Source organism: Tympanuchus pallidicinctus, unplaced genomic scaffold (genome assembly GCF_026119805.1).
Source record: "Tympanuchus pallidicinctus isolate F22 unplaced genomic scaffold, pur_lepc_1.0 scaffold5, whole genome shotgun sequence".
Lineage (NCBI taxonomy): Eukaryota > Metazoa > Chordata > Aves > Galliformes > Phasianidae > Tympanuchus > Tympanuchus pallidicinctus.
Window position 1 is genome coordinate 53,468,129 of NW_026294769.1, and position 25,345 is coordinate 53,493,473.

At 38.3% G+C, this 25,345-nt stretch overlaps 1 protein-coding gene across 3 annotated transcripts in view; it reads right to left on the reverse strand.

Moving 5' to 3' along the window:
* The window catches only part of RAD54B (RAD54 homolog B), a 62,551-nt gene that overhangs the window by 4,215 nt on the left and 32,991 nt on the right, over nt 1–25,345 (reverse strand). For all 3 annotated transcript variants that reach the window (XM_052703273.1, XM_052703271.1, XM_052703272.1), the window contains exons 4-13: nt 18,447–18,647; nt 16,423–16,701; nt 13,418–13,580; nt 12,509–12,734; nt 7,937–8,144; nt 7,250–7,389; nt 6,385–6,675; nt 4,900–5,075; nt 2,452–2,713; nt 1,119–1,185 (exon numbers count right to left, since the gene is read on the reverse strand). In XM_052703273.1, coding sequence (XP_052559233.1) covers nt 1,119–1,185; nt 2,452–2,713; nt 4,900–5,075; nt 6,385–6,675; nt 7,250–7,389; nt 7,937–8,144; nt 12,509–12,734; nt 13,418–13,580; nt 16,423–16,701; nt 18,447–18,647 — 2,013 coding nt within the window. The remainder of the gene's footprint in view (nt 1–1,118; nt 1,186–2,451; nt 2,714–4,899; nt 5,076–6,384; nt 6,676–7,249; nt 7,390–7,936; nt 8,145–12,508; nt 12,735–13,417; nt 13,581–16,422; nt 16,702–18,446; nt 18,648–25,345) is intronic.

Genomic DNA, 25,345 nt, shown 5'->3' on the forward strand with positions numbered 1-25,345 from the left:
AATAATTTTTGACCAGTATATGTCAAGAAGAAAAGTAAAATCCATTTCTTGATAACAGTCACTATGGAGGGGCCTGGATAGACTGGATTGATGGGCCAAGGTTAACTGTATGAGTTTCAATAGGGCCAAGTGTCAGGTCCTGCACTTTGGTGACATCCACCCCAGGCAACTGTACAGGCTTGGGGAGGAGTGGCTGGAAAGCTCCTGATGGAAAGGGAGCTTGGTGTACTGATGGACAGTTGGCTGAATATGAGCCAGCAGTGTGCCCAGGTGGCCAAGAAGGCCATTGGCATCCTGGCTTGTATCAGAAATGGTGTGGTGAGCAGGACTACAGAAGTAATCCTGCCCCTGTTCTCAGCACTGGTGAGGTCTCACCTCAAGTACTGTGTTCAGTTTTGGACACCTCAGTACAGAAAGGACATGGAGGTGCTGGAGCAGGTCCAAAGAAGGGCAGCAAGGCTTGTGAGGGGCTTGGAGAATATGGCCTACAAGGAGAGACTGAAAGAACTGGGGCTGTTTAGTTTGGGAAAGAGGAGGCCGAGGGGAGACCTTATTGCTCTCTTCAAAGACCTGAGAGGTGCCTACAGTGAGAGCAGGCTTGGTCTTTTCTCACTGGTGACAGGTGACAGGATGAGGGGAAATGGCCTCAAGTTGTACCAGGGTAAGTTTAGGTTGGATATCAGGAAATGCTTCTTTACAGAAAGGGTTGTTAAGCACTGCAATAGGCTCCCCAGGGAGGTGGTTGAGTCACCATCCCTGGATGCATTTCAAATCTGTTTGGATGTGGTGCTCAGGGACGTGATTTAGTGGAGGGTTGCTAGAGTTAGAGTAGTATGGTCAGCTCATGGTTGGACTCTATTATCTTTAAGGTCTTTTCCAACCTGAGCAATTCTATGCCTCTATGGTTCTATGATCAATATTCATAGGAAATGCTAAACCACTATTTTCAGATACAAAAACAAGAGCACAGAAAAGGCAAATGAATCAAGGAGATGGATCCAATTTTAACTGAATTCAGAACAAATTACATATATCTTTCAACAACTATTTATTTCCAAAAACTCCCTTTCTTCTACTGGCAAAATTTCTATAGAATATGTTAGAGCACTATCTCTGACCTGTGGTTAGAAGTCTGTAGATATGTACAGTATGTTTCTGACCATCTCTCCACACTCTGGCCATTGCCTGAAGAAAGGGAAAAGATAAAGAGTATTAACAGCCTACTCTAGGACAGAATTTCTGCTAAAACTCATAGCCTCTGCTGATCAAATTACTGGTTCTGCTAGCTCAGACAGAAAGGTGCTGTCCAAAGAAATAATAGCTGTCATTGACTGTTTTAATGAAAGTCTTCTGGTATTAACTGCAAATTATTTTGAAAACATAACTTGCTTTGTCCATCTGTGCTCCTCTTTTTTTGTGTATATTACAGTAGGAAAGCAGAGGTTTAATTTCCTTTCTGTCAGCAGTCCTTTCTTCGAATCTCTTTTCTAAGCATTAGCAACAGTTGATTATTTCAAGAATACATCTCCAATTTATTTATTTTTTTGTCACAACACATCTTAAAAAACGGCATTGCCATTCCTTTTAAAATTGTAGAATCAGTGTTTCACATGTAATTCTTAAACAAAAAAAGTAGCTGAGTACCATTATATAATTTTAGTAAAAAATGTGAAGGTTACACGTACATATTAAGTACAAGTACCCACAATATGGTTTGCAGTTTTTGGCAGACTGCAGCAATTTTGGCTGATGTAGCAGATGGTGTTTAAAGCAACAAAACAAGTGACCACATGGGGGTACTAATTCACTCTTGGAACAGGATCAGGGCAGAGAATCAGAGGTTATTTCATGTATCAGGTATTCAGTATTCCTCTACAGAGAGACGTTTCTTACTTTATTTATTAAAATATATATTTTTAATTGTTATTATTAAGGACTATTTTAATTGAACACTTTTATGCCAATTAAATAATCCCTTACAACCAAGGGCACTGTTACAAGCACAGCATGGCACTGGCTTTGCTTCCTTTTAATACCACTGACACATGTTTACTTCATTCCCTTAATTCTCATTGGGATCTCTCCCTTTTCTGAAGTATAGCAAATCAACAGTAAGACATGCTATATATTCTAATCATAGTTTTCTTTTCCTTATAGGAACACAACAACTTTCCAGTTAAAAAGTGGGCAGGAAAAAAAGGGGATACATGACTCACACCTCTAAAGAAACCAGACTATACTCTTCATGCAAAGGGAGTTCTAATGATACAAATTTATACATTAATAACAGATAAATTTTTCTTCTTTTCAGAGTTTTCCTTCGTTACTGTATTTGTCCAGGCACAGGGTGATAGCTGGGTAGCAATAAGACATGTTAATTCAGACATCTCAAAATCAGTCAGGAGCTCATTTGATGCCCGTCACAACCCACAGTACACAATTATATCAGACCTGAATATCAGTAGCTGGATTCCAGTCGATATCATAAAGGATCAAGTGAGAAGCTCCAACCAGATTCAGTCCCACTCCACCAGCTTTTGAACTCAGCAAAAAGATGAAAGCTGGACTGAATTTACAATTAAAACTATCAACAATCTGTTGCCTCTGGGAGACAGGAGTATTTCCATCAAGTCTAGTATAAGAATATCCATAACGTTTACATGTCTCCTGCAGTATGTTCAGTGTCTGAGTGTAAATGGATACCAGTACAACTCTGTCAAACAATGAAATAAAGTTATCTCAAAATCAGGTAAGGTTAAAGTACAATAACAAACAATTGAAGGCAATTAAAAAATGGAATGACAAATCCAGCAAAAATTAAACACCAGCCTGAGGTTACGCATATTTGCTAAGAAATAGAACTCGATATTGTTTGAAGCACACACTAAATTTGGATACATTATGTCTTACCATCAAACATTCAGATATTAAATAATCCCAAGAGAATTTGGCTTAATGCATAGATTACAGGGATCCAGAACCAAACACAGAATTTTTTTTAGATCTACATTTATACAAAATAGCTGCTCTTAATGCAGCATTTGCAGAGGACGCTGTAGCAATTAATAAATAATGTCGATTACTTATGGAAAAAGCTAATGAGAACTTCTATAGACAACTGAGAAAATTTCTCATAAACAAGATTATGAAAGCCAAATAACAAAGCCATTACTCCTTCCTACATCGTTTGACTGAAAATAAATGGAATGAAGCACGATGAAAGATATCACAAACAATATAGTTTAATTGTTTTTTAAATAACTCAGTCTCTTGATTGACTAACAACACATCCTAGACCAACATTATTTCTCTTAATTTTTGAGTAAGTAAGTAAGTTTCACGGATCTAAAAATCTAGAATTTCCATCCTATGAAGTACTGAAGGTGATACTACTGAGAGGACAAGCATCTTTTTAATTTAAGCCATAAATAAGACAATAAGCACAGTTAGGGCATTTTTTCTGCAAGAAGTCTAAATCAAATGTACAAAATTCCATCAAAAATGGAATTAAAAAAAAAATATTTTTTTAAATCAAAAACAAGTACTGAAGAACTATAAAAGCAGTTTTGGGGAAAATCTGGTACATTAACATTTTAAAATTGTTATAAAGTTTTATAATTATTGTAGTTGCCTCTACAATCAAATTATATCTAAAGCACGTTTGTAAAGACTTTGCAAGATACGTTTTTTTGTTGATTAACCTTAAATTCACACCTTTTCACTCAAAAGTAGAATATAAACTTCAAAAGAGCACTGGAATTGAATCTGTATATTGCAAAAAAAAACTATTTAGTGATAATGAGAGTTGGGAAACAGTAGGAAAAGAAACATGAACAGTACTGTATTAAAGCAAAAAAAAAGTTGTAAAAGAATGCCTCAAAATTAGCTGCAACTCATCAGCTCCCACAGCATTGAAACAAGGAAAGATGCTTTTTCCTGATACCTCAATTCTTTTGACTTAAAGGAAAAAAGACTGTTAAGTTTAGATACTTAGCTGTCCTTGGTTTCAATGTATGCAAGGCACATAAACTCCCACGATGGGCTCCAATTTCTGGTTTGTAAAAAGAGAGCATCAGGAAGAAACAAATTCCATTACATCAGTGCCAAGAGATCTGCTGTAACTTCTCACTACTGAATTACAGAACATCCTATTTAAGCACCAATTAAAATAGAAGGTAAAAGGAACTACTTTTAGAAGAGCTGGGCTTCAAGGCATGAGTACATAAAAAAGTTATCGTGAGACACAAGGTTGTGTTGAGTTTTCCATGAATCAGCAATTTCACAGTTATAATCAACAATGTGTATCCCATTACACTATCACAAACAGAGGTTTTCCTGTGTGCCAGTGACATTCACCACAGGGCAAATAAGCAGTTGCCATGCAACTTCACCTGATGAGTCTTCTAGCCCTGGATGGAAAAGACAGCAAGCACTGAGCAGCTAAACATGATTAAAAAGAAAAGAAACTCATACTCCTGTCATTAAAAATATTTTTGTGAAATTTAAAATATTGAATACATTAAATAATTGCCTTAAGAAGATACAAAGCATTGGGATATTTTTGTAGATAAAGATAGTATGTCACAGTACAGAGGCTGTAGTTAACTCTACTCTAACTCTACTCTAACCTTAGTTGTGGGAACTCAATATGAAAAATACAAGTATCTTTATCTGGAAATCATAGAAGAGCAACTTTGAAAATTGTGTCAGCTACAAATCCTTGATGAAGAATTAATGAGAAAGAGCCAGGGGTACAAAGCATAAATACACCTGGTACCTCTGCAAACAGATGCAAAGGCTTTATTTTGAACAGTATGTCCCTGTTACACAACTGAAAAGCAATAGGATACACAGCAGGTCACTCCTATTATTTGCCTTCTACCTTTCTTTCACACTTGCCTTTCAGAAGAGCTGAGCTCTCGGATTGCTGCTAACAACTTCACCAGCACCTGCAATTTTCCTGAATCAGTTTCAGAGAAAATGTCAGAAGTATAACCTTGTGGAAAGACATCTGTCAGACCTTCGTAGAGACTGGACTCAACATGCTCATCGCCTTTCGGATCACAGGATTTTTCCTATTAAAAATAAAAGGATTCAAGCTTCACATCCCCACTAAAATATGTGACCTTTTTTTTTTTTTTTTTTTTTTTGCATTGCCTTATTTCTAGAAATTTGCTATATTTTCATTACAAAAAGAGGTATCGAGAGCTATCACAAAGTAGTGTATCATACGAGCACAGTAAGTTTCCAGTACCGTATGGACACAGTTTTAAAACAATGAGAGCATTTACTGTGATTTACATCCTCTAATTCAAGATTTTGTTTACAGTTGGGTAGAAAGCAACATGAAATGCTAAAAAGTGAAAAAAGGAATTGACTTCTATTTCTCTACTTCAACAACTACAAAGATATACATCCACAGCAAAGCCATAACTAAAAATTAGGGGAAAAAATCAAGATGCTGTCATTAGGTTTCCTTTATTGCAAGGGAAGTGGGGAAAAAAAAAGAAAAAAAAAAAGGAAAAAAAGCCGGCAAATGATAACGTGCTGAAACTTGCAAACCGATGTTGCACAGGGAGGAAAAAGCCAGACTAATCAAACCCCACAACAGTTTTAAATGACCTGCATATACAGTCCTTTCCATGCAGATAATTTCCAAAAGATTATGCTTTCATTTACAATAAATTCAAATGGTTATACAGTGAAGTGAAGGCAACTCACTTTACTTGTCAGAGTTGCAATTTACAGAGATGTCTGCTGTGGACATTCCTGCAAAGTCATGAAGCACATTTTTTAAGGAATATTTATTTACATTTGCACTCACCTTACTCACACTTGGACTACTACTGAAATAAGTTAGTAATATTAAGTTCTAACTATCATACAAGTTATTTGTAGGAATGAGAAGATTTATGTGAAACTAACAAGGTGTAGAGGGTGATGGGATTCCAGGAAAAAGAGAGGCAGCTTGTACCAGTGATGTGTCGAGCCTGCAGCTGTCAATATCACTGAACTCAAGACTATCAGAGGGAGGTTTCATGGGAAACAGCAGACAGAGTATACAGAATAATCTTTAACTGAGTACTCTTTGTAAAGCTCACATTTGAATGTATTTTTACAAATATTCAGGGACCACACTAGGAGGGAAAATACATGCAGGTAAGGAAGAACAAGAAAATAAAGTGCTACGAAGGTGGAGACATACCTACATTCAGATTCCCTAACATTTACATTTTTGAAAGCCAATCTCCTAAAGCAAGTCAGATGTGAAAACAGCATGGAAATGACCTTAACTGACATGCACATTGACCATAACATATTTCTAGTGACCTCTGTCAGCTGAAATGACTACTTGCAGGCACCCACCCCCATGCAGATAGATACCTTTACAGCTTTAAACAGAAGACATGGATGATTGCAAAGTTTTTTCAAAGCTCCTATACATATTAGGTGAGGACTATTTTCTAGCCTGCCTTGTAGACAGGAGGTAATAACACGAGAACTGAGCAGTTTTCGATACAACTCAAGCTGCAGCGCTGTTGGCTGGCAGAAGATAATGTTCTCCTTTTTTGGTGGAAGAAATTTGTTTATAACCTCTTGCGTTCTCCTAAGAACAAAGAGTCCAGTGAGGCGTGTGAGCTCTGCTGCTCTTTTTTCTCCTAAATCCTTTTCCTCCTACAAGAACGAAGCACGAAATTAATGCTCATCTTGCATTTCATCAAAATAATTTTCTATATTATTTTCATTAGGTTGTTAGTGAATATTTTAAATGCACAATATCACTTCCAGCATGGGAACGTAATGATCCGTTCCAAAATTAGTACCACTGCATTAGCTTAATTCTAGTTTGGTTTCTACAGTCTTAAACAAATGAAAGATAATGTCCCCAAGGATACACAAGGTTCAAATTATATTCCACAAATCCATAAATTTCTTGATTGATGTAATAAAATAATGCAGTATTGTGGAGAAATTAAGGCATAACACAGTATCCTCATATGGTAATTTACATGACAGTTTTGGAAATTCAAGATGCTGGATGCCTAATAAAGAGCAGCCATAATCTCAATATGCGTGTACTCCTCACCTCCCTTTGGAAAACAACCAAATTTATTCAAATAAAAAGCTGAAAAGCTTTTGGTCCCATTAATACTCCTGAAGTTCATCTATTCCACAGAAAGCAAATTCCCCATTCTTCTCTCCTAATTTCCTTCTATAAGTGCTTTTTTTTTTTTTTTAAATAACATACCTTTGTTGCTGAAGGTTCTCTGGATCTGACAATGGGCTCCTCATATATCTTTCTGTATGTGGATAAAGAACCAAGTACTCCTGGATTTACAAATTCTATTAAAGCATAAAATTCTTGCAAGTCATTTTGGATTGGGGTACCTGGGAAGAGAGAAAAATAATTCTGTATCTATAATAATGTATTCATAACAAAGAATTCTGACAGAAGTACAATTGTTGAATGCAGAGTTTAAAATTCATAATGCATCTTAAAAAGTTATTTTATTTCAATGGGAATTACTCAGAATATTGAATGAACCTAGAACTCCACTCTGATTAATACACTACCATCTTCCTAACTGAATAACTGCATATCTAGTTGGTTTGACAAAAGAATTGATTCTAGAAGTTATTTTGTTAAATAGCTGCAAAGGAAAATAATGAGTGTATAAAAATGGAGTCCTCATTCCCTTACAGAAGTTCCACAGCTCCTTACCCACCCCTTAAGATACACAAATTTTACTTGTCACTCTTTTTTTTTCTTTTTAAAATCTGTTTTTAAAAGATCCAATATTTGTGCACTTAATACCCATTGCAAAAGTTTATGTTGTGTTCCTATCATATTTACAATATCCTCTTTCCTTTACACCAATCTGATACTTTTAGCATAGCTACATATCAAAATTTATATTAAACTACAAATACTAACCAGTGAGGATAATTCTCCTCTCACAAGACAGACCAGTGAGGGCTGCAGTTGTCTTAATAGAGCTATTTTTCAGACGATGTCCTTCATCACAGATCAGGAGGTTAAATTCTATAGCCTGAATTTGATCCAGAGATCGTAGTAGCATCTCATAGCTGATTATCATAACTGAATAAAGTGGAGAATTGATGAATTCTTCTACTTTATGGTCCTACAGGGATAAAGAAAAATATAACATACAACTGTGTTTTTTGAAATCACCCGTCATACTACTTACAAATCTGGTGGCTGTAGAATCTTTTCCAGCATGACAAAAAACATTGACTATCTCCTTCAAGAGCTGGATTCTTGACTGTGTCTCAATTTGCAAAGCAAAGAGGGAATCTGATACAGAAATTTTTTTTTTTTAGCTTTATCACCTCATTAACAGACAATTCATTACTGTTTTAGACCTTGAGATCCTTTGAGACACATTATCATCAAGGTGAGAAATTGTTACAGACTCCCTGGAATAACTTTCCAGTCCTGGTATTTAGGTAAACTAAACAACTACAATCGAGATAACAAACAGGCAATTGGCTGCCCAAACATCCACTATGGGATCCAAAGCTGCAATGTCCAGCAGAAAGTTACCACGCTCTGCCAAATTAAAATTTCTCTTGTAATTTTGAATTGAACATGATATTCACTTTGTTAAAAGCCTTTAACATTGATGGGTTGGTCAAAAGGAAAGCACAGTGTTGGACTCAGAAAATTAAGCCTAAAACTAAGCCTAGGAAACATGACTATTCATTGGTAAATATACACAATTCATCTCTGAATCACACATTACTGGTCAGAAAGCATCTCTGAGCCATTCCACCCTTAAGTGCCCTTCAAATCCCCCTTTTTTTTTTTTCAAAGGACATTCAGATTTCCTTTCCTAAACTCTTAAATAAAACAACCAGGACCAAATGTGACAAAGAGGAAAACTAACAACAGTTATCCAGGTTAGAGCATTCAAGTCTGACCAGAATTGAATCCGTTCTAGAATTGAATTGAATACATTTCTAGAGCTTGGAGACAGAACTTTGAACAGAAACATATTAAGTTAACAAAGCACTGTAATGTGAAAGGGAGCTTCTTCCAAAAAAGGCTCCTAAAAGTGTCAACATTTATTTACAGATCTGTGAATGTAAAAATAGGATTGCGCACATGTCTGGTAATCACACAAAAAAGTGGAAAATTCTTCTGTGGCCCATCCCTTGTCTCTCCACTGAGCTCGAGATACAAAGGCCCTGCACACTCCATCCTGTGTCCTAACGGTGTTCATTGCCTATACATGCAACAGTCCCAGCTGACAAGCTGAAGAATCTCTTTGATCTTTAAAGCAAATCAAGCTAGAGCTTCAAAAGGTAGCGTTATTTCCAAACAAGATCAGTTATCAAACATAAACTACTAAGTCTGGGGCATAATACACTCCAAGAACAATAGCACTTAGTTATCAGAGCCTTCAGAGCCTCCTATTTGTTGATTCAGATGAATCTATAGGCCAAATCTGGCAAGTTAACCCCCCAAAGTACCTTGTGGTAGGTGAATCTCCACAGCATGCTCATGGAGGGGCCCTGCACACAATGGAGGAAGTGTGAAACAGTGCAGAGCAGGTAACAAGGGTGTGGACAGATTTCCTCAAGGTTTTGAACTGAGCCACAGCATTCCTGCTGATTCCAAGTCTGCAAGACTGGAGGTAAGTGCTAGCTTTCTGTCCAGTATTTTTACTGCCAGTTTTGAAATAGGAGAAGAGAATTTCCCTTGCCCTCCATTCCCAGCACAGGAACAGAAGAGCCCTGTAGGCATCCTCCAGTGTTATCCCCATTTCAAATTTGGGCTCCACAGTGCAGTCCTCATGACAGAAGCATCTCTGATCTTTTCTTGGAAAGCACCAAAAGATGAGCAGGGTCTGGGAATCTTCTGCTTTCTCACTCTTTCTGGGTATGAGCTGAGCCTATAGGCACTGGGAACTGCCTGCAGCTGTTATTATATACAGCAGTGAAAGACGGACTGAAAGTTAAAATAATTTTACAACCAATTTCAAGTAATTAATTTATCCTCTTAACTAGCTCCAAGATACGAATGTATTATAACCTCCATTTTCACAATTACCCGAAGTGACTTGACAGATTTAAGAGAGGAGCCTGGAGCTACACACAGAGCAATTGTCAGCCAGTGTTAGGGCTCCATAATGTCCCAGACTTACTCTCTGAACAGACCCTGCCTTGCACTGGTTCAAATCCAGTGAAGTGTAAATTAAAAAATGCTGAATCATGAAGAAGTGTAAACCTTGAATTGATTCATTCTCCAGAATTTTCACTTAAAAACCTAAACAACCACTGTAGAAGTGATACTCTGCAAAGAGATCATGGAGCTATTCTCTCGATCGCATCTCAAATGTTGACTGTGTGGATTGATAAGACCTAAATGCAACCTTTGGAGGGAAGCCTTCATTTTAAAAGCAACGCCTTCTATCTGACATCTGCATTTCAACAGAAGTAAACTGCAATCACATTTTAAAAGCAGATAATGTCCTGTTTTTTTAAAAGAATTTAGCACTGAGGGGTTAGGATCAGTCTTCAGTCCTTCAGTGTGAAAATGAATAAAATGCCTAATGCATTTTAAAAGTCTCCCACATCTTCGAATGTATTCCTTGTAGGCAAGAATGGAAAAAGAAAAAGAAACAAAAAAAAAAACACTGAGACAAGCTCTTCCTTTTAAGTTATACTGAAGGAATAACAGTATGATAATTGCTGGTTTTCTGTAGAAGATAGACAGTAAATTATTTTAAAATACCTCATTGTACTCCGGGCAAGTCATACTGCATCTTGCTTTTGCATGACAATGTATTCACTATTTGCTATTTGGGAACAACAGTCTTAAAAGCTGCTGAGTGTCCTCAATCCAAACAGCTCCAATGAAATGAGTAAGAATATTAAAGTTATTTAAATTAAAAGTTGGATAAAAGCTACTGTCATTTCAGGTCACAGTAACTGTCAGCAAATCCAGATTTCTTTCTTCCCAACATTATTCAAAAAAAAAAAGAAAGAAAACATTCAAATTTTTTTTTTAATCACCTTTTCAGGTAATAATGTTACTCTATTATATTTTGTCTTCTATCCACTTTCCTTAGAAAATTCTGTATTTCTCCATCTCACCTATATTACATTACAGTTCCTGACAAGTCAGTTTGCTTCATTTTCACATCTTGAAACAAGTTACTGAGAAAAACAAGTGATGCAAAGAGCACTTCTTACTGAAGTGGATGTGGATGAGCCCCAGTGGAAGATGAGAAGGTTTAATAATTTCAGGATTTTGACAATAATAAGAATGGAACTCAAATAATTACTTTTATGAAGTACTGTACATTCTACAAAAGAGTTTCATATAGTTTGAACACTTCCATCTCATCTGAAATATTCATTCTTCCATATAGAATGTAAAGTGTCCCCACTTTCTCCCACTGGTACATTTTAATCAATAAGGACCAAGGAAAAACCATAAAATCATAGAATCATTGGAAAAGCCCTCTAAGATCATCCAGTCCAGCCATCCACCTACCACCAATACTGCCCACAGAACCATGTCCCAGAGTACTACATCTGCCCTTTCCTTAAACACCTCCAGGGACGGGGATACCACCACCTCTCTGGGCAGCTTGTTCCAATGCACCACTACTCTTTCTGAGAAGAAATTCTTCCTTATACCCAACGTGAACCTCCCCTGGCACAACCTGAGGCCATGACCTCTCATCCTATCTCTGTTACCTGGGATAAGAGGCTGACCCCCACCTCGCCACAACTTCCTGTCAGGCAGAGGGCAATGAGAAGGAGAACAATCCTTCTGAACAATCCCAGCTCCCTTAGCTGCTCCCCATAAGACTTGTGCTCCAGACCCCTCACAGCTTCATGGCCCTTCTCAGGATGTTCCAGGTTGTCGATGCCTTTCTTGTGGTGAAGGGCCCAAAGCTGAACACAGTACTTTAGTTGCAGCCTCACCAGAGCTGAGTACAGGGGGACGATCACCTCCCTGCTTTTGCTGGCTTTACTACAGGAGACTAAATCATCCTTACAGAAACCTAACTCTTACCAGTGTCAGTAAAAGGAATAACTTCCTGAGATAACCAGAAACAGACAGTTGAAATAAAGATTAGAAAGTTCTCAGTAAAGAGTAACAGTAACTACCAGAAAAACACAGTACAAGTCAGTCAAGGTAGAAGCTGTGTTGTATAAAGCAAGGAAGGTGTGCACTTCAAGGTACAACAGAAAGCTCTTCTTTAAACTAGGGGGACAAGGAAGAGAATGTCTCCTTTTACATCTGCAAAGGTGAAGCATGAGACTCATGCTACATAGGCAGGTGATCTTCAGCTGTTGACAGCTAAATGCACATATGGCTCTGAAGGAGAAATGAAGAATTCCAAACAAATTTTAACAGTGAATTACCAGTTCATGTCCCTGCTTAAAAAAAGAAAAGAAAAAAAAAAAATCACAAATCCTATATTCTGAGTCAGATAGGACCTAATCCCTTCTAGGAAATAAATCTTACCTGATCAACTGTAAAGACTTTGATCCTTTCGCTTCCCAACCATTTCTGAAATTCTTTTTTCCAGTTTTTTACCAGACTCCCAGGGGTGACAATTAGTGCTCGCTTCAGTACGGGTTTACATCCATAGACCCCTTGACGCAGAAGAGTCCAGACAAGTGAAATGCACTGCAATGTTTTTCCTAAGCCCATTTCATCAGCAAGAATAGCTCCAAATCTGCCACTAACTCTGTAAGACATAAGAAGCTATGGTAACATTTTGAAAGACGTATCTGTAATTACTCACAACCAGTTTAGGGGAATTGTTTCTCATGTCATTTCGTTTACTACAAAGAATCTAGTTATACTTACTATATGGTTATATGGTTATTTCAGTTAGTAAGGACCAGAAGTCCTTAGAGTGAAATTCCTCATTTTCTAGATCAATGAATGCACTAGACTTCCAAAATCAAATAGCTTAAATCTCCTTCTAGAATTTAAAATATAACATGTAACACTTGTATATACCTTCTCTTACTTTCGCTGTACATACTTCCTCAGCTTCTCTATTCCAAAGGACAAAACTATAGATGATACAATTATATATATATAATTTATATATAAATATATATAATAAATGAATTATAAACCCCAGAAAGTGGTGTGATTTAGCATGAGTCAGATGGGTTTAGAAGATGTATTTTCAACAGAACTGACAGGCCCTTTGCTGTGCTAGCATCTGGCAAAGTCACAGCAAACACAATGCTTCACAAAGGTCAGAAAAAAACCTGTGCAATCTTTACTGGAGAAAGATAATTAATATTAATTAACTGATCAATTTTTCAAATGCTCCCCTTCGAATTGTCTAATTTTTAAGATGGAACATGATAATATTATAGGCACTGAAAGCCAAAAGGATAATTATGTTCTTACCTCATTCCCATTACACATTCATATAGAAATACAATTCCTTCTCTCTGATGTGGTCGGAGATTATTTGCAACGTAAGGATCCACCACTACATCCACCACGGGTAAACCAGCCTTGTTGAACATGCACTGATGACTTGCATTTGGTCTTGGCATAACTAGAGAATCTTGAAGTACAAAACATATGCAAATATTGCTCTAAAATTCTCTCAGTCTGTTAGCAAATGGTATTATTCCTCTAACTCAGCTACAGCAAAAAATCAATAATGTGATGACCGCTGAAACCACTGGTTAACATATCGACCTTTTTCAGACAGAAAATGCATTTACCAACAAAGTATCTAGATAGCCTCCAAAATAAAAATCCTTTTACAGAGGTGTCCAAAATAGTTTGCACTTTTCTCAAATGCAATGGTGACAAAGTGAGCACTCTGAGCATTGTTTCAGGAGATGAAACTGCCTACCTAACAAATGCAGAATGAGGACTTTGAATACACAGAGTTAAATCAGAAGAAGGTCTAAAGGGCTTCTGAAAGGAAAGTTTAAGAAAACAATGACCCCCAGAAAGACTAAACTTTACATTTCAAGGGGATATTCTTGTAGCCCAGATTTCTGTAGTCCAAAAAGACTATTTTGTCTGAGAAACAGAGAGAGATAAGACGATTTGCCAAAATAGAGGGGAAGAATGAGAGTGAGCTGACAAAGGCTGCCACAGTGCATAAACACAAAAAGTTGACAGGTTTGAAGTCGTACAGCAGCAAACAGAGCATGAAGCTGTATCCTTTGGCTACATCTGAATAACAGTTTTGCTTGCCATAATTTGTTTACAGACTCTGATGGCATTACTTTGCTAGACGATGTCCATACACAGTTGCTGATATTGATGCTACAAAGCCTCACTGACAAGTTGTATTGTCAGAAGACAGAATGAGAAAGCAATTTACAGCTTCTAATATTTTTATGTTGCTAGAGTAGACCTATATTGATAATTTATTCATGGGAATAGATCTGTTGAAGACTTGAATCACTCAGAGGGATTTTGTTTCCTACTGACAAAAGGCAGAGTTCTGATGGATTACACCAAATTACATCTGGATGTATATAAAAGCCCAAGGTGATGAAAATATCTGTCAAAATTTTGCTGCCTCAAAGATGGGAAAGAAACAAGATTTAGATGAGTTATGGACTAAATCTTAGAAATCATACGTGAAAGACATGTCGTCATGTCTTTGTCAATGTAGTCTGTTCTGTTGAGCACACAGATAAGCAGCATTCTATTTTGAGGAAGCTGCTTTTTAATCAAGTATTTTCATTGACATAAACGTGAAAACTTCTGAATGCTCCCATCACAAAGCCCTAGTCTAGGAAAATACCTCCAGTACTTCTGAAAGAGATTATACACCAAGGCATTACATAAATGATATGATTCTCCAAGGTTGAGCATCACTAACATGTGAGTCCAATCTACTGATGTCTTGAGAGTTCTCTGTATCAGAAAGAACTCATTTGAGTACAGAATATGTCAGCTCTTTGCTAGATTTTAGATTAGAAAGCTAATGCAGAATTGTTATAAAAATGCAGAAGATGCCTCATTAGACCCAACAAAACCAAGATGAATTCAAACTAGAAGACAGTGCTAATGAGTTTGCTCTTACCCAAGTGCCAATGATATCACCAATTATCGTATAATCAAGATATCGTTGTTTATTTACATAGTTGTTAAGTAGCAGTTTTGTCAAGATGTGAGGTAAAAAGCTGGATAGAGCTATAATAAAAATGTAGAACAACTCTTTATTTAATAATATTTCTTTTTTTTTTTTTTTTTGGCAGGGGGGTTGGACACGATGATCTCTGGAGGTCCCTTCCAACCCCTACAATTCTGTGATTCTGTGATTTTAAATCATCTTCCTCTTTCATCTGAAAGATAAAGCCATCAGCACAAGGCCTGCTCTGAAAGTAATGCCTCCTATTTTACTATGTTGCCCCACGATGTCAGAAGCAGATGTTGCTGGTATGGCAGCAGAGATTGAGACTTCCCACCAATATTCTGCCACATCTTGTTGCCATGCAACAGATGGCAGCAGAGGGGCAGTCAGACAAAACAGCATCTGACACTGAAGCGCATATGAAGCAAAGATGTGCACCTGAATTCCTCCATGCAGAAAAAAAATGCACCCACAGACCTTCACTGACACTTGCTGAACTTCTGTGGAGACTAAACAGTGGGTGTTAGCACAATGAGGTAGTGAATGGTACATCTGAACAGTGACAACAGCAATGTGAAAGACAAGTCATGCTCTGGATAGCCAGACAGATTTTTACGAGTGTGGCACGCAGGCTATGATTCACTGCTGGCAAAAATGCATGGCTAATGGTGGTGACTCCACTGAAAAATAGTATTGTGTAGCTTATAATTTGCTTTGTCTAATAGTGTTACATTTCTTTGTATTTTTTGTTTGTAGTTTCCACAGAAATAAATAGAAGACATTACTTTCAGAGTAACCTACATAATTTAAGAACTCATGATTCTTCAGTACAGGGCAGCTCTAGCATGACATAACAAAACTTTTATTCCAAAACATATCTGGTCAAGTTTGGTGCACCATTCAGGAGCAGTTATCTGCATTTGGCTTAACTGCTCTATTACTGACCCCACTGGGAAGCTGGAACTCATCTAGAACTTCTAGTGTACGTCAGATTGTTTCTCTGAACAACATACACATTTTTCCTGGCAGAACTCTCAGAAACCACTTCTACAGAAGAAACCACTCAGAAACCACTTGCATCTACAGCCATCTGTAACATCTGTGAGCAAAAGTGATGCACTGCAGAGCATTCTACTTGTTAGAAACACATGATAAAATCCTAACGTTTTGTTAACAGAAAAACGACTACTGTATTTCAGAAATACTTCAGTAACACGTTAAGGAATGTGAAAATTTTGGTTACACATTCAACTTCCCTGAGAGCCAAAGGGTGCTTAAATAAGCTTAAAACTTTGAACCTTACTTGCATCGTTTGGATTGTGACGAGGTTTGCGGCTCTGAGAACTGAGGAGGATATTCTCTTTAGTACTGGGTTGGCAGGCACTTTTGATTGGCTTACAGAATTGTTTCATGGTAGTTTGAGGTAAAGCAGTGTCATGAGTCGCTATTCCAGTCTGAAAACACCTGCCACTGCTGAAGTCATCTGCTGAAATTACACCCATCACTTCAATTTCTTTTCCTCCAATCATCAGTGTTTGACCTTCCTCAAGACTGTCTAACTCTTTAGATTTATATCCAGTACCTAAAAAAAGATCAAAATTTAGGAATTAGGACAACACAGCAAATACTACTTCCTTAACATCAGTATTTATCTGCATGAAGGATACATAAAACTGTCAACAGTTCTATCTTCATGCAAGATCATTGGAATTCCAGTATGAAAAGCTTAGTTCTAAGTCAGGATGGGCTTTAAGGGTAGATATGAACTCAAGAAAGACAAAAAGTGAATCCACAAAGCTAAAATGTTTATGCAGCTCCCTGAAATAATTACTTCCATAACACACAGCAGATTAAAAGAGAGAGCTTCCTAGATTCTTAGTAATATACTATTAAGAATTGAGGACACTTGCAGAGAAGAAGAGCAAGAAGTTCTGCTGTCTAGCCTTAAAAACAAGCTAAGCCAATGCTGTTTTTAGGTTTCCATATTCCTTCTTAAATCCTGCTCTGGTATGCCTAAGTAAAAAAAAAGCCAAAAGCTTCCTTTTACTCCTTTTTTCCATTTAAAAATAGTAATTCTGGATGCTCATTCACATGCACTGTAAAACTGCTAGTGTTAAACGCAATTTTGGAGGTAAAAACCACTACCCCTCACTCAGACAGCCTGTAGAATAATCAAAGAAATTTTAAAATTACACTGCCTAAATTGGTGAATTTATGTTTTTCTTAGTATCCATGAACATGGAAAGCAGATCAGCACCAGTGACATTGGTACTGCTGTGCTTCCTGACACAAATAAACACAAAAAAAACTTTAGCATTGGGAATCAGAATATTTGTTTTCCTATTGTGTTTTCTGCTAATTCAAGAAGACACAACAGGGTGGTGGCTGATGCATTCCAGGCATTGCTCTCTTTCTCTCTGCCTTTTTCAAACCCAAGCAAGTCTGTACACACATCGCTTTGCTATGGCTGAATTTGAATTAACTTCTAAGTCACTGACTTAAAACTGCATGGTCCTAACAAGGCTCACAATGTCATGATTGTAATTAAAAGAGCAAAGGAGCCAAGTCAGCCCCAAAATTAATCAAATTATATTTTGTAGCAACACTGTCCAATCCAAATTCCTTACTAAATATGTTTGGCTTAGTTAGCAATGCTAATTCTTGCTTTTCTTTCAGTAAAAAATACTATCTCAAATTGATTGCAGCCTACAGTTTGCAAGTCTTATTTTTAACTCTGATAACAACCCAAACTGTGTCCTACAGCAGCAGCTGCTGCTAAAACTGCAAGATTAAAAATTGCTACACAGTTGACTGTGGCTGGAAAATGTTGCTGTTGTTCATCTTTCTGACAAAGACAATAGTTTTAGCTGCTTGATTGGATGGAAAGTACAGATCCAACCTCAGACATTCCCAGTTCCATACTACTGGCTGGAACATCTACAAGAAACTTCCTTGTCTACCTTTTTAATTCTCACACTTTCTCCAGTGCAGTACAAGAGCAACCAAAATCAACTCCTGCCTCATTTAGCATCTCTGCTGAATTACTACAGCCCCATTTCCAGATCCTCTCCTTGGACTACCATTTGGTGCTTCTGTGAAGAATGTTACACAGCCTGCTACAGACTCCCCCATGCATCTGCTTTATATGTAAGAAACAAAAAGCTTTCTTTCCATCTCCCTCAATAAAAAAACCCTAATCTTTTCTCATCTTGTGTTCAACTTCAGTACTGAGAACTCTAAAATATCTAAGAAGTTTTTCTCTGTTATTCAAAGCATATTAATTTTAAGCCAGCAGTTCACTTACACACACATGCAAATGTACAGTACCTCTGCCAATGTCTTTGCCTTCCATGTCTTTCAATATTACTGACTTTCCTTTTGTTATAAGAATAGCATCCCCTTCCCACTTCTTGTGCTTCTTCTTTGATGCCTTACACCACATAACACTGAAATACTGTGTGAGGCAGTCAGGTTCTTCCTGCGCTGCTGCTTCCTTTGCCATCCCTGATGTTGGCAAATACATTGCATCTAAAAGGGAAATAAAACAACAAAGGATATCTCAAGTTCTCTTGATGAAGCGTATATTCATTTCCATTTCAAACAAATGCATTTCATCTTACATAAATGAAGTGGCATGCTTCCTCTCCTGGGCTGTTTATGTTAAGTAAAAAGGGAAACAAGAATGGGAGAAAATGACCCGTCCTGATGAAGTGGTGCTGGGCAATGTTCTGGAAACAAGGGCAGGAATACAAGATTCATGACAGGAAATAAAGGAGACCAGTACACAGGTCTGAAGCTGAAGTAGTTAGTACTAAGGTGCAGAGTAGCTGTAACTCTAATAATGCAAGAGATTACTTCAACTGCTTTCCTCATTCTCTTTAAATATAAGTGATTATGTAAATGTTGAAACAGACCATCTCTTGAGCATGCAGCAACCCAAATGCTGTTTCCATGCTCAGGCTGACTTTGATTTGTCAGCAGTTAACTCAATCTAAGCAACACAAATATAAAAGCTAATACAACATGTTTAGCTTAATAAGGTTAAGAAATTATAATAGAACGGACAGCAGTTGATCATAATATCGATTAAGAATAAATGCATGCTTCCAGGAGTTAGCTATCTGACATGAGCCGAGTAATGGCAGATAAGTCCTCAGTATTATCTAAAGGAATATCTGTAGCATTCCTTTTCAGCACATGCACAGCTTCAAAGAGAGAATCAGACTAATTTTCATTAAAATACCCCTGCATGCTGGTTAAAGGCTTAAATCGGTTTGCTCCTTTGATTCCATCTGGGATTGAACACTACAGAAATCTGTTGCGAAAAAGCGCTTATGCCACAGACTAACCTCTCCACAGTTTCCAAGTGTGCTGGTGTTTAAAGGAAAGATGGCAAGAGCAGAGGGTCGCTTACAATAAAAATGAGGCAACTTAACTGTAACGAGGCAAATTCACAATAAATAGAGGCAACAACATAACAACAAGCCTACATCTTCTTAAAACTGAGAAACACTAGCATGTTATATGCCTAAATGAGTGTGCAATTTTTGATATTTTAAAAGTGCTATCTAAATGAAAAATTGTTTTTCAGGGCATTAGCCAGTGTCTGTGCTATCTCTTGTGACAGGTGCCCACCTCCAAGGGGTAACAGAGCAGCTACTGGGTACAGGCACAGCAGGCAGGGATCCACTTAGATGGAACCTGGGGAATGAGCCAGAGAGCAAGAACAAATCCTTGCAGTTTTGCAAAAAGGTGTAAGGGTTTTACTGGATCTTCAGCAATCACAAGAAATGTGATTTGGAGGAGCAATGGATAGAGAGGGAGAAAGAGAAAACTGTTACTGTGCTAAAAATAAAAGATATTTTATTCTGCTTTAAGTTTCTATACATCAATTGATTCAACAAAAGAAATGCAAGACAGTTTTCTCTGTTTTTCAAACCGCTTCTCGTATTTTAATCAGCAACTGTTATTCCTGTCATCATTTAAAGATTTTATATAAGTTACTGTAAGAATGAAGGAGATTTTGTTGCAGAACTTTCTTCTCTTTTGAGGGACACTCATCCACAACCAGAAATGACCTCCTGCAGTGTGCCCTCATGGCCAAAAAGGCCAATGGCACTGTGGGGTGCATTAAAAAGAGCGTGGCCAGCAGGTCGAGGGAGGTGATCCTCCCTCTCTGTCCTGGTAAGCCCTCATCTGGAGTACTGCTTCCAGTTCTGGGCTCCCCAGTACAAAAAAGACAGGGATCTCTTGTAAAGAATCCAGTGGAGGGCCACAAAGATGGTGAAGGGCCTGGAGCATCTCTCCTATGAGGAAAGGCTGAGTGAACTGGGTCTGTTCAGCCTTGAGAAAAGAAGACTGAGAGGAGATCTAATCCAGGTTTATAAATACCTGAGGTGTGGGGGCTGTAGTGGTGAGGCCAATCTCTTTTCAGTGGTGATTGGAGACAGGACAAGGGGAAACGGACACAAGCTACAGCACAGGAAGTTCCACACGAATGCGCGCAAGAACTTCTTTACAGTGAGGTGACGGAGCACTGGAACAGGCTGCCCAGGGAGGTGGTGGAGTCTCCTTCTCTGGAGATGTTCAAGACCCGCCTGGATGCCTACCTGTGCGACCTGCTGTAGGGAACCTGCTTTGGCAGGGGGGTTGGACTCGATGATCTCTGGAGGTCCCTTCCAACCCCTACAATTCTGTGATTCTGTGATTCCTGGTCTCCTCCATTGACTTCCCACATGAGTTTGGTGATCCCTAAGATCTGTTTTATGGTCAGTGCTCTTATACTCAGGGAGTCCTGTTTGTTGTGATATGAATCACCAATAGATTAACTTTCAGGTCCAAACAATTCCTCAAAGTGTTCTTAGCCCCACTTTATGTAAAAATAATAACAGAAGAATAATTTAAAAATAGTATTGGAAAGTGCTAGCATTTTGTAGCTGATTTTTGGAGAGACGGATTTCTAAAGCAAACTGCCCTCAGTGAGTAGCAAACTGGATGCCAATGTTCTATATAATACTACCATGTTCCTACTGAAAAACTGAAAATGAACAGAATGTGATGCTCAGGTTTCTTCCCTCAATTTGTCTTTAACTTACTGTAATTTCTGTTTATAACAATACCCAATAATGATTTGTTTCAGTCAGTGCCACATAATGTATTCTCCTTTTACCTGTAACTACAGTAGAGTTTCAGATAACAGTGTTAAGGTCTTTTTCTTTCTCTGCAGCCAAAACCTTGCTGCCTGCTGATGGTAGGCACCACCTTAGAGCTGGTTTTGCTGAGATCCTGACTGCACGTTTCAGTTCTGCACTGCACTGTTAATGAGTTGGGATGAGAATAATAAATAACAGGAACTCTGTGTATGCCAGACTAAGAGGAAGATCAGAAAATCATGCCCATGCATCTCCCTCTCAAATGGCTAACTGCCTCCCAGGGAGCACAAGAAAACACAGCAAATGACAAATCTGTCCTCCCACAGTGAAGGGCTTGGGAATCTTAAAACCTTGGGTGATAAGGCTTTAAAATCTTCCGCAAACAGGAACATACCTGGCTGGAAAGCAACGGATTAAGTTTCAAGATATAAACTACTGCTTACTCGATATGAGAAACAGCTTCAGCCACCTTCAAGGAGGTGATGATTTACAGAAAACGGGACAGGATCCAGGAAAGGGGATGGGGGGATCGTTCCAATGGCAAACCAGCTTAACCAGTTTCTGTAGGGCAGGAATTGAAGAAAACCTATCGATGAAATGTGCTGGGTTACTCCCAGTGCGCTGAGAAAGCTGCATTATCAAACACCACAAAATGTAAATCAGCGTGCATTTTGAGGAGCCTTTGCAGTGTGGCTGGCAGCCGTGTAACTGCATTGTAAGGAGCTTGGCATGCTTCAGTGAACAGCACACCAGACCCTGAGCCCGAGGTGTGGTTTAATGGATGGCTTAACCCCGTCTAACTGCAGGCTGCTGCCAAAACCCGTGAGCGTCCTCCTCCTCCCTGCTCCCACACTGCTGCTCGTCCAGCAGCTTAGCAGCTGAGCAGCCAGGGCACATGGATCGATGAATCACATGAGCAACCAAAGTCAATACAAGGAGAGGGAAACGTGGTTCTCAACAAGGAGACGGTCTCTTTCCTTGCAGCTGCCAATGTTAAGCTGAAGTGGTTTTGGAACCATGGGATCTGTCAAGTTGCTTATCAGTTCCGCACCTGGACTTTCACACTGTGACTGAGCCTCTTAAACAAAAACACATTGTCAGAATGCAAAAACTGGAGCTTAAAGAAAACAACATTGGTTCAAGTTGTGTTTTACAATACAAAAGAATAAATTATTAAAAAAAAATAAGAGAGAAAGAGAGAGAAAGAGAGAGAAAGGGACAGGCAGAGCCAAAAATCTGGACTGAGATAAAAGATTTGGCCTCTGAATCACAGCTGAAACGCAATGACAGTTGTCTACCCGTAGTCTCTGCAGCCACCTCTCTGCATACATGTCATCCACCTGCTCTGCAGATCCAACATTGGCCCTGTCTTCTGAGCAGAGGTGTTTTACAAAGCTGAGAGAGCAGAAGTGTACACAGAAGTTAAGTATCTTGCTCTATATGAAATATCGGTGTTAAACACTTCTAAGATATCCCAGGAATGTTTAAAGAAATATTAGACAGAGATAGCATCATTGTTCATTGCAAAGCAATTTCAGTCTAATGATATCTTTAATATTAAGCTAACATGTAAATGCATATTACTGTGCCTTGAAGATAGAAAAATACGTCATTAAGTCTTCTCACAGAGCTTCTATGAGACATTTTATGGGGGTGCAGCCATGAAGATTTGAGCTGACTTGCCTTTTTATCATAGGAATCAATGACAATGGGATCACATCTGAGTTGCCTGATTACAATCCAGTGCTTCACGCCCCTATTTTAAACACAAAATGTGTAACACAGAATTTGTCCTGCACACATCAGCATTGCTGCCAAAATGAAGCCACCATTACCAGAGAAGCCCATAGTGCTATCAGTATTTAAGTTCTGTGGATGAGCTGTGGGGATTGAAATCCTGACAGAGAAAAGTCTAATTTTAATAATTTCATCAGCACTAAAGAATGCAGGACATTTCTTGACGTGAGACTTTCTAAGATTTTGTTTGTTTGTTTTAAAAGCTAAAGCATAGACAGTTTATTTTTTGCTGTTTTTATCTATTTCAATAGAACTGAATGAGCTTGTTGAATGTGAAAATTAACTCAACTAAAGAACGTTATCGCAAACAGGAATATTTTCTTTAAAAAACACATCATTGTTTTACATCCAGATTTATTTTTAAACAAAAATACAAATGCTCAAACACTGACCATAAAATACTGTTTTATGAGAACTAAAAACAGAGATGAATGCAATTTTAATCAGAATAAATACTATTCCTTGTAGAATTTCTATTAACTCAACGCTCTGGAGAAGAATCTAGGGATCGGGGGAGAAGGCAGTGTTTCTTTTTTGTTTTTGGCCAGGCCAAAACTTTTTCCATCCCTGAGAGCTTAAAGCTTTCGGAAATAAACACACTTTGCACATTTTGTGTAACTTAATTTCCTGAGGATTACACAGTGGACATGCTCTAACTGAAGCTGAGAATAACTTTCTCTGCAGTCACAGCTCTCACTGCTTGGACCAAAACTGTGTCCCTTCCAAACACACCAGCAGTGAATTTGTTCTTCTCAATCAGAGACAGTATCTCCCTTGCTGAGACGAACAAGAAAACATGGCAGTAGGGATAATGAGCAGATATGTGGAAGTGCTCCTTGGAGAAGAAGCCTGGAAAGAAAGTGTGCTACCAGAAAGGAAAGCTTATTGCACCTCGTCTCTGTCCTTCAAAATTCAAGGTTCAGTAAAACCACATGGCTTGCTGGAAGCCACCAAGGGAAATCAAGGAAAGACCTAGGAGGAGGAGATGAGAACAGAAGCTGTCAAGGAAAATAAAGGAAAAACTTACAGTGGAGAAAACGGCCAAGGACAACAGAGTATTGCAACATAAGAGATGGCAAGAAGGTGAGCCCTGAGTTGAAATGGTGATACAAAGATGTCAGGGCACTCAGATCAATTCACCTCCTGATAAAAAGGGCCCACATCATTTCCCTCATCCTTCTAGTATGATTTCAGATTCAGTGACCTGGATCCATTTGACAGATCACATCACATGAGACCATCAATTCTGAGTTTAGGACTCATGGAGTCAGGCAGATGATTGGTAATGGCTGAGGCAGTGTAGACCAAAGAAAAGCTAAGGCTTGGGTTGTCTTGCCATTCACATTCAAGACCCTTTGGTACTTTCTGTTCTTCAGCCTGAACCTTTTTCAGTCTTTCATCTTGTTTGTTGTTAACAAAAGTGCAAGGCTCACTGGGCAAAACACTGCATGATGCTGTAATAATGGTCTACACTGAATGCAGCAGTCTTTTAATGAAATCATTCAATTTCTTACCTCAAAGGGTAAAGATTAGAGTTTCAACTTGGTCTGCCTTACTCAGCTAAAAACATTAAATGATATGGAAAAATCAATTTAGAAATGTTAATTTGCTCTAAAAGCCCAAAGAATAGTAACTATAACCCCTGTGGTACCAAACTATCCTACTCTCTACCCTCTCAAAAACCAACTTATTTTATGTGAATAGTTTTAAGGTAAGATAAACTAAATAGTGCCTTTGGTAACAGGATACCACTTGCATTGGTTTCCAGCGTTCCTTTGTGGTGTAAGAAAATCATTTAACCTTAAACTTTTCAGCAGCAGACATTTGCCTGAGCGTTTGATTTGAGATTCAGTTTCATTTGTAGTAACACTGAACACTGTGCACAGAGGCAACTGGAAGTTGTGGTTTTAATAGATTAGCCATAGAATCATAGAACCATTGAACAGTTTGGGTTGGAAGGCATCCACCAGCTCAGGATGCCTAGCACCTCATCCAACCTGGCCCTAAACGACTCCAGGGATGGGGCACCCACAGCTTCTCTGGACAGTGCTTCACCACCCTTACAGCGAATAATTTCTTCCCTTTATCTAATCTGAATCTACCATATTTTATCTCAAAGCCATTATCCTTTGTCCTATCACTACACACCCTTGTAAAAAGTCCCTCCCAGTCTTTTCTACAAACCCCAGTAGGTACTGCAGGTCACAGTGAGGTCTTCCCAGAGCTTTCACTTCTCCAGGCTGAACATCTTTCAGCCTGTCTTCAGAGCAGAGGTGC